The sequence below is a fragment of the Protopterus annectens genome, chromosome 2.part0, assembly GCF_019279795.1.
Source record: "Protopterus annectens isolate FY-2018-M chromosome 2.part0, PAN1.0, whole genome shotgun sequence".
Lineage (NCBI taxonomy): Eukaryota > Metazoa > Chordata > Ceratodontiformes > Protopteridae > Protopterus > Protopterus annectens.
Window position 1 is genome coordinate 215,746,677 of NC_056728.1, and position 10,431 is coordinate 215,757,107.

At 39.7% G+C, this 10,431-nt stretch overlaps 1 protein-coding gene across 1 annotated transcript in view; it reads right to left on the bottom strand.

Annotated features, from left to right (window-relative positions):
• The window catches only part of GYPC (glycophorin C (Gerbich blood group)), a 341,195-nt gene extending 332,935 nt beyond the window's left edge, over window positions 1-8,260 (bottom strand). Inside the window, exon 1 of the mRNA XM_044060676.1 lies at window positions 7,996-8,260. Within this exon, the coding sequence (XP_043916611.1) occupies window positions 7,996-8,044 (49 nt within the window). The 5' untranslated portion in view covers window positions 8,045-8,260. The remainder of the gene's footprint in view (window positions 1-7,995) is intronic.
• Between the last annotated feature and the right edge of the window lie 2,171 nt (window positions 8,261-10,431).

Here is a 10,431-nt window from a genome sequence, read left to right on the forward strand (position 1 = left end):
CTATTTATTTTAATAGTTACAGCTGCCAGGACTTGAATTTGTTTTCTCTGCTTTTCAGAGATAAGAACAGGGCAGTTGTAGCTATGTGTTTTAACAGTTACAGCTGCCCGAAGTCTAGTTTGCTTTCTTCACTTTGCAAAGATGAGGATACTGCAGCTTTTGCATTCCAGATCGAAGTTTGCATTCTCCACTTAGCAGAGATAGTTACAAACAGTTGCTGATTGGACTTGTTCCTGTTTGGAATGGTCAATTTACAGAAGACATACTTACTGGCCTGTGCAATCAGTCTGGACATTTTTGAACATTAAATAGTAGTTATTGTTTAATACCTTAGAATGTATGGATATTGTGTGCAGTTAACATGCTACACAGGCTATGGTTTAACTAAATGAAAAACAGGGAGAGAGAAAGGTAAAGAAAAAAATGTGTTGATATGTCAGTCTAAAGTTCTGACAGATAACCGATGAAAAGCAGCAGTACTGAGCACAGTTTTATTTTACTGTTAACATCTTCTGAATACTACAGACTTCCTGTCAAGCTTATGGTTACTAGTGTTTAGACTTTATATGATAATAACTATTCAACTGTCAAAAATAAAACATAGGTGCCAACAGTATATAAACCCCAGTAATCTTTCAGGCATTTTTAACTTTCAATACTGTCTGCATTATAGAGTCAGAGTAAAATCTTCACAAAATAATGCATTACCAGAATAATAAACATTTTTTCAGTACACCTTATCTTTGTCCACTATTAGTCGTTCAGTGGAAGACATTTTTAAGCAGTGAGTAGATACTGAGAAATGCCCTTGAAGGACTGTAGCTGACATGTTTGACACAAAATAATCAGACTGGGACAGACATGCTGCCACTGGCTTAGCAGTCATTGTCTATGTAACTGTATGTCTATGGGCATTTTTCTAATTCTGAGGGTCTGGCCTGTTTATGCTGTATAACCTGTCTCTGGATATTTCCTGCCTTTGATTAGATAAACCACATTCTCAGAAGTGAGTGCATGTAAAGGAATCCTGTACTTTGAAACTTCTAATTTTGTGAAGTTGTTAGATTGTAAGCCATACAAATCATCTGACAGGTTTTGCATCATTAGTGGTTGCAAAGTTTTGTGCCATTTTGAACTATGTTCTACTAAAGTGTGCTTCAAGTAAAAAGCTTATAGATTTATAGGTAAGCGCTAGGCTATCGATTTGCAGACAGGTCTAGCCATTAATCAGAGGTCAGAATAAAACCATGTGCCTTGTACTTTGTGTCTGTGATTTGGTGATTGTTTAAATGACAGTAAAGGGAGTGCCAGAAAAATGTTTCTGAATTTATTATCCTCACCAAGTATTTGTTGGAAGTTCCTCACAATTTTGTAGTTTTATAAATTTAGGATGGCATGTTGTCGCTAGAAGAACTCTGTCACCATAGGTTGTTTCTTTATACTGAAACAGCTGTTTCCTTGGTAGCTGTGTTGTTTGACCTACTGCTCTTTTGCATGGAACTTTACAATTGTTAAATCCTGTTCTATGTTCATGTTTTTGTGGAGCTTTTCTCCTCGGGCCCCCACTGAAAATGAGCTCTTACTTGTCCAGTGGACTATCCCAGTAAACAAATGCCAATAAATAAATAAATACTGCTGTGTTGCACTGCCTGGCAGAATGACCATGAGTGAGCTGGACCTCCTTCCGTTCTGGCTCAGTAGAACAAGTGCAATGAAATGTCCAAGTCCTTGACAGTAAATAACCAACTTCTTCATGCTTGACAGTAAATTATCAACTCCTTTATGTGGCTGATTAAACTTCCTAGTCACAGTGGTCTAGTTCACTATCTTGTAAAATAAAATAAAATCAGCTGTTGTTGTGGTGACCAAAAAACATTCTCTTTTAAATATTCTTTTTGGATTTTCCCCATGTGCTCACACTGTCCTAAAATAATCTAAAAAAACAAATCTCATTGTCACTAATGACTACACACAAAAATCGACAACAAAAACATTGACATGTCACTGCATATGCTCTGAGGCATAACTGTCAAGCATGTAATGACATTTTTATTGCAATCTTGCACACCTGTTGGCCATCTGTTTTGTCGATTAAAACAGATGTTGAGTTTACAGCCTAGGGGCCACATTATGAACTGGTGTGTGTATATATATATATATATATATATATATATATATATATATATATATGTGTGTGCGTGTGTGTGTGTGTGTATATATATATATATATATATATATATATATATATATGGTTTACTATTAGAATTGCGAACGGCACTTGTGCGACTCTCGGATATTCGAACGTATAAGGTCGTAAACGATAATGTCGAAGACAAAATAATCAATCTAGGAACGGTTTTAACATGGGTCGAGGTAGGGAAGATGTTTGTAGTAGGGAATAATACTGAACACTTACCTCGACCCATGTTAAAACGTTCCTAGATTGATTATTTTGTCTTCGACATTATCGTTTATGACCTTATACGTTCAAATATCTGAGAGTCGCAGAAGTGCCGTTCGCAATTCTAATAGTAAACCATATTTATATATATATATATATATATATATATATATATATATATATATCTTCTTCTTTTTCTTTTGACTGCTTCCATTAGGGGTCACCACAGTGGATGATCTGTTTCCATTTCTTCCTGTCCTTTGCATCTTGCTCTGCCACACCAGCCACCTGCATGTCCTCTCTCATCACATCCATAAACCTCATCTTAGGCTTTCCTCTTTTCCTCTTACCCGGCAGCTCCATCCTTAGCATCCTTCTCCCAGTATACCCAGCATCCTTCCTCAGCACTTGTGCAAGCCAATGCAATCTCACCTGTTTGGCTTTGTCTTCAAACCGTCCAACCTGATCTGACCCTCTAATATGCTCATTTTTAACCCTGTTCATCCTCATCACACCCAGATCAAATCTTAACATCCTTAACTCTGCCACCTCAAGCTCTGACTCCTGTCTTTTTGTCAGTGCCACCACTTTCAACCTATGCAACATAGCTGGTCTCACTACCATCTTGTAGACCTTCCCTTTCACTCTTACTAGTAGCCATCTGTCACAAGTCACTTTTGACACTCTTCTCCACCCACTCCACCCTGCTTGCACTCCCTTCTTCACCTCTCTTCTACACTCACTATTACTCCGAACTGTTGATTTAAACTCATCCACCTTCACCAGCTCTACTCCCTACATCCTCACCATTCCTCAGTCCTCCCTGTCATTCACACACATATATTCTGTCTTAGTCCTGCTGACCTTCCATCCTCTTCTCTCTAGAGCATATGTCCACCTCTCCAGTGTCTCCTCAACCTGCTCTCTGCTGTCACTACAGATCACAATGTCATTTGCAAACATCATACTCCACGGGGACTCCTGTCTGATCTTGTCTGTCAACCTGTCCATCACCATTGCGAATAAGAAAGGGCTCAGAGCTGATCCTTAATGTAATCCCACCTCTATCCTGAATACATCCATCACTCCTACTGCAGAACTAACCACTGTCACACTGCTCTTGTACATATCCTGCACCACTCTTACATACTTCTTTGCCACTCCTGACTTCCTCATACAATACCACAACTCCTCTTTAGGCACCTTGTCATATGATTTCTCTAAGTCCACAAGGACACAATGCAACTCCTTCTGACCTTCTCTATACTTCTCCTTCAACACCCTCAGAGCAAACATTGCATCTGTAGTGCTCTTTCTGGGCATGAAACTATACTGTTGCTTACTAATCATCACCTCTCTTATTAATCTAACTTCCACTACTCTTTCCCATAATGTCATACTGTGGCTGATCAACTTTATCCATCTGAAGTTACTACAGCTCTTGACATCAGCCTGATTCTTAAAAATCGGTACCAGTACACTTCTCCACTACTCAGGCATCCTCTCACTTTCCAAGATTTTGTTAAACAATCTCGTTAAAAAACTCCATTAGCATCTCTCCTAAACACCTCCATGCTTCCACAGGTATATCATCTGGACCAACAGCCTCTCCATTCTTCATCCTCTTCATAGCTGTCCTTACAACCTCCTTGCTAATCCATTGCAGTTCCTGATTCTCTATCCCCACATCAAACAACCTTCTCTCTCTCTCATTCTCTTTATTCATTAGCCCCTTAAAATACTCTTTCCATCTGCTCAACACACTGTCCTCACTTGTGAGTATGTTCCCCTCATTATCCTTTATCACCCTAACCTGCTGCACATCTTTCCCAGCTCAGTAACTCTGTCTAGCCAATCGGTACAGGTCCTTTTCTCCCTCCTTAGTGTCCAACCTTTCATACAACTCTCTATACACCTTATCCTTAGCCTTCACAACCTCTCTCTTCATCATATGCCTCATCTTCTTGTACTTCTGTCTACTTTCTTTAGCTCTCAGACAATCCCACTTCTTCTTTGCCAACCTCTTTATCTGTACACTCTCTGGTACTTTCTCGTTCCACCACCAGGTCTCCTTGTCCTCCTTCCTCTGTCCAGATGTCACATCAAGCACCTTTCTAGCTTTCTCCCTTACCACTTCTGCTGTAGTTGCTGAGCTATCTGGTAACTCTTCACTGCCACCCAGTGCCTGTCTCAACTCTTCTCTAAACTCCACCTCACAATCATCCTTTTTCAACTTCCACCATTTGATCCTTGGCACAGCCTTCACTTTCCTCCTCTTCTTCTTGATCAGCAGTGTCATCCTACAGAGCACCATCCTATGCTGCCCAACTACACTTTCCTGTTCCACTTTACAGTCTCCAGTCTTCTTCAGACTGGCTCTCCTGCGTAGGATATAATCCACCTGTGTGCATCTTCCTCCGCTCTTGTATGTCACCCTGTGCTCCTCACTCTTCTTAAAATATCTATTCACTACAGCCATGTCCATCCTTTTCACAAAATCCACTACCATCTGACCTTCTAAATTCCTCTCCTTAACACCATACCTACCCATCACCTCCTCATCCCCTGTGTTCCCTTTACCAACCTGCCCATTGAAATCTGCTCCAATCACCAATCTCTTACTCTTGGATACACTCTCCACTACTTCATCAAACTCACTTCAAAATTTTTCATTCTCATCCATCACACACCCAACTTGCAGAGCATGTGCATTAACAACATTCAACATCACACCATCAATTTCCAGCTTCATAAATATCACTCTGTCCAACACTCTTTTCACATCCAAAACACCCTGGACATACTGTTCCATCAGGATAATCCCTACCCCATTTCTTCTTCCATCCACACCATGGTAGAACAATTGAAACCCAACTCTGATACACCTGGCCTTACTCCCCTTCCATCTGGTCTCTTGCATGTACCTCCCTTCTCTCCATCATATCAGCTATCTCTCTCTCCCTTTAGCAGTCATATTGCAACATTCAAAGTTCCTACCCTTACTTCCACACTCATAACCTTCCTCATCTCCTTCTGCCTCTGGGCATGCCTTCCTCCTCTTTTTCTCCTTCTCCTTCGACCAACAGTAGCTCAGTTTCCACAAGCACCCTGTTGGCTAACAGCACTGGTGGTGGTCATTGTTAACCCAGGCCTCAACTGATCCGGTATGGAAATCTGAATATTGATGTGGCAAAAACTGATTTTATAAATATATATATATATATATATATATATATATATATATATATATATATATATATATATATATATATATATACACACACACACACACACACACACACATATATATATATATATATATATATATATATATATATGTATATGTATTTTTTTTTTTTTTTGGGCCTGGCCTCACTTTTTTGTGCGTGACATGTCTTACATATACATGCCTAAGCTAGGCCATGGCACTCTGCGGGATTCTAACAAACACAACAGTACTTTTGGAGCTGGCTCACAGACAATGTTACATGCCTGTCCCAGTGTGGATCTGCCCAAACCCTTCACTTATGGAAGGCAAGCAATCTTGCAGCCACTTAGTCCTCTCTCCCCCAGGCAGCCTGTGACATCTGAGCTATTGCTTGAATTTGGGTCACCCACTATGCAGATGGTCACATTATGTCACTATCAGTCTTTGCTGTGCCGATGGACAGATCACCTCTGCAACATCAAGCTATCAGATTGTATGTCAACAGTGCTGATGGACACATTACCACTGTACCAAGAGGCTATCAGTCTGTTCAGATGGACACACTACCGCTGTACCATAAGGCTACCAGTCTGTGCTGAGCAGACATTACAGCTGTACCAAGAGGCTGTCAGTCTGTACTGTGCAGATGGGCACATTACAGTTGTACCAAGAGGCTATCAGTCTGTGATGTGCACATAGACACATTACTGCTGTACCAAGAGGCTATGAGTCTGTGCTGTGCACATGGACACATTACTGCTGTACCATGATGCTATCATCTGTATTGTGCAGATGGACACATTACAGCTATAACATGAAGATATCTGTTTGTGCTGGGCAAATGACCACATTACAGCTGTATGAAGAAGCTATCATTCTGTGCTGTGCAGATGGACACATTATTGCTGTGCCATGAGGCTATCAGTCTGTACTGTGCAGCTGGACACATAACAGCTGTATGAAGAAGCTATCATTCTGTGCTGTGCAGATGGACACATTACCTCTGTACTATCAATCTGTGCAAATTTAGTTGATCTGTTTTGCTCTACTTGATGTATGTGACCTATTCCCTTTTCTTTTTGTTGATCTATTTCCTCATGTATTTGATACTTACTTTGCTGTATGTTTGGATGGTGTCTAAAAGGCAGCTGTTTTGGATCAGCCTACATAAAACAAACATCAGATTACGAATGCATAAATGATTTAAAAGTTCTAATATGAAGCTCAGAGACATTAAACTGTATGTGTTTACTTAATTCTGAGACATTATGTTGACCTACCAAGGAACATGTTGGCAATGCTGATTAGAGAATGCTTTTGACAATCAAAGTTGTTTCTAAAGTTAGACTTTAAAATAAAATAAATTGAATAATTACTGATTAAGCATTCTAATGGGAAAGTCAATCCTGCTTATATGGTTTGGAGGAAAGCCGTTCCCACCCAGATTACAAATTGCTGAAATAATGAAAGTCCTTCCAGCAAACACTGCTTGTTGCTCTTAGATTTCCATATAGCCATGTACGTCTTGTTATTGTTATTGTTATACAACAGACACTCCCACCCCCATAGGACAGGAGCATTGTCCAGATGTTCAATATTTAGCCCCTTCTTTCAGTGAGACTTCAGACAACAACAGAGTTGTTTACAACCTAGGAGACCATGTAAATCCAACAGCAGCTGCTGCAGCATTTTTCCTAGGGGGTGGAGGAGCATAACCAACTCATCTGGTACAGTGACTGCCATGTGACAATGTGCGAACTGTTAAGGAGACAGACTGCATGATGCTGGGGTGAGGCTGAGAGATAACATGCCAAAGATAAAGTCATGAAGGGGAAACAACAGCCAGAGGCAAATCACACCCACAGTTTGTTTATGAGTTGGATCAAATAAAAATCTATAACATTTATTTTAAAATTCACTGAATGTTAAAGAAATATTTTAATGAAGCCCACTTTTATTTGTAAGAGTAGTGTGCATTCAAGAAAACAGTCAATGAATACAGGTAATGCACACTACAAAATGAGATGCAACAAATGTAACTTACAAATGTAAACAAAGATGAGTGTCTTTATGGCAGACTATAACCCAACTGACTGTCATTACCAGGATCTGGATTTTGTTTGAACTCACCTCCTGTGCAACTTCTGAATACAGTGCCCTTTATCAGCTAATCTAAATTGTAACTTGTCAAAATGTGGCCTTGATTCACCTCCATGTCAAATAAATGAATACTCTGTGTTAAGTCACTTACAGGTTACATGCAAAGAACTCTTCTTCCAGCATTGAATAAACAGAGCTCTGTATAATGCTTGCATTCTCTCAGCACTTCCTGTGTTTGCATACAGCGACCGCTGTTCTTTTAAAAACAAGGTAGCACTGTACTTACTTTTTGTAGTAGTGTTAGTGTCATAAGTGGTTGGGGACGCTGTTGTCATACTTCAGCCTGACTCGTGCTTTCTGTTTGTTTTTCTTTCTTCTTCTTCTTCTTTTCCAGTCCCTCCAGGGTAATGCTGAGCTACGGATTGAGCACAACAGCTGAATGGGTGGAGGAGGAGGGCTTCGGCACCTCTGGAGACTAGTGTTCCTGCTTGGACGCCCCTTACTTGCTTTCCCAGCTCTACAACTGGAAAAGGAAACAGCATGTGTGTCACTCTGCCTTGCTTCTATGTATCATGTGAAAAGGGGCGGAGCTCGGGGTACACTTAACTGCTCTTAAACTAAAAGCTGCACTAGCCATGTTTTTTTTAATGACATTTACAACAGGCTCCAAGTGTATACCAGTACAGGGGTCAACTATTTAATAGGCTAGCTATTACTTCAGGATTAGTCTGCAGTGGTCTATGAAAAAGTCTGATAGTAACAAACTTACTTAATTGTGAAATTAGCTTAGAATTAAAAAAAATAGTGAGATGCGCACATTACAGCACTGGTCACAGATCCACAGAAAACCAACATGAGTACTGCTCAGAATTCCAGAATAAATATACATAGACCAAGCAATCTCAACAGTCATCATCTCTTTGATGCACCTCAGGATCAAGTCCACCAAATCGCTTCCTTGAAAATGACAGGTTTGAGCCTGTAGTATCTAAATAATATTTGTTAATTTTTGCATTCACGCCATATTTGTAAGCACCTAACAAATCATTACAGAAATGAGTGGTAAAACAGTACAGGATATCTTTATTTTACTCAGATTAAGGATACCTAGTACCTAAATGTCACATTGTTTTATTTCACACCTGCTATCACTGCAGGTTTACCATATCAAATAGACAGGATAATGATTTATTGGAGCTTAAAGCAGAACAAAGATGGAAATCAGCCTCTGTTCAAACAGATAGCCTCAGCAGTAGAAGGAAAGGCTTAAAAATTGGCTTTATGTACATATTTTTCAACACAGAAAGGTTTCCTTTATTAACTTAAATGTTTGTGTTTTTTATAGCTGGTATTATTATGGCTATTTACTACAGGATGTAGGTTTAATTTTCAGGTGAATAAGGTGAACATGCTGGTCGTCTGTTCCCTGTAGTCTGTTTTATAATCAGGAATGTGGGGCCAGCATTCATGCATTGATACCCGTGCCAACAGACAGAGGGATAAGGCCTACCAAGTTTGCTCAATTGCTGCAGCCAGAACCCTACTGATGATCTCTTACTGGTAATCCTCCATGTTTTCCTGCCATCCTATGCCCTTTGAGAAGTCTTAGTAGATTTGGTAACGGCCACTGAATCTGTAAGTCCATTCCACCTATTTACCACCCTCTTTGTAAAGTCACATTTCCTTATACCTACTTCCTTGGAGCAAGCTCCATTAATTTCCCTTCTCTCCTTTGAAATATACTCCCTTAAACTTGCTTCAGATATTTTTAAGAATCTCTATCATATGCCTGCTTTCCTTCTTTCAACCAGGTAAAAGAGTACAGACTCTTTCACTGTGTTGTCATATCATTTTTCATCACAGGTATGGCCTTCCTCTGACTTTTTCCTTATATTTTCATTTGTCTTTCTCTGTGGCCTCCAGAAGTAAACAGAATACTTCCGCTGGAGCCTACGTAAGGACCTGAAGACTGTTGGATCACCTCCTTGACTTTGGAAACAATTGCCCTGCTGATACAATCCAGCATCTTTGTTAACGTTTTAGTTCCTTTATCCTTATTTCTTATAGGAATCATGTTGTAGTATGGTGACAGCTAAACAGTGGTGCCCTTATTTCCATGTCCAGCAATCCAGCTACTTTTCAGAGTATAACTTTTCAGTTCTTCATGTCTTCTTGCACTAAATGCATCCATCATGTACCTCAGCTATTTTGCTTTCCTCACTTATGCTTAATGCTGTGGTGAGCAGACCATTTCTGGGTGACTGAAGCCTTGTTGATCACAACTTGTTTTGCTCACCCTTCTCATTTATCCTTTCTGTCATTAGTTTGCCATCCCTTCTAGATTACCTGCAGTCTCGTATGTAGAGTCTGTCCACCAGCACTCTCTTACCTTAATTATTAGCCACTTATATTAATATGCTCACTTTCAAACATCTCTTCTCCTCTGCTTCACTCTCTTCATTTTGCCTCCTGGTTTCCTACCTAATATGTATTTATACTTTGTTAACCAGGTAGTTGAATTAGTTCAGGGATCTTTTTTAGCCACAACCTGGACCACAGTGGCAAACACAAGAACATGTAAGAAATGTGCTTAGGAATACAAAGAAAAAAACATACTGCTACTAAAGCTTTTGACAAAGATTTCATGTGCATTACATTAATAAGCAGTGACTATGAAAAAGTAAAACATTAAATGTTTACAAGAATGCATACATTATTAACA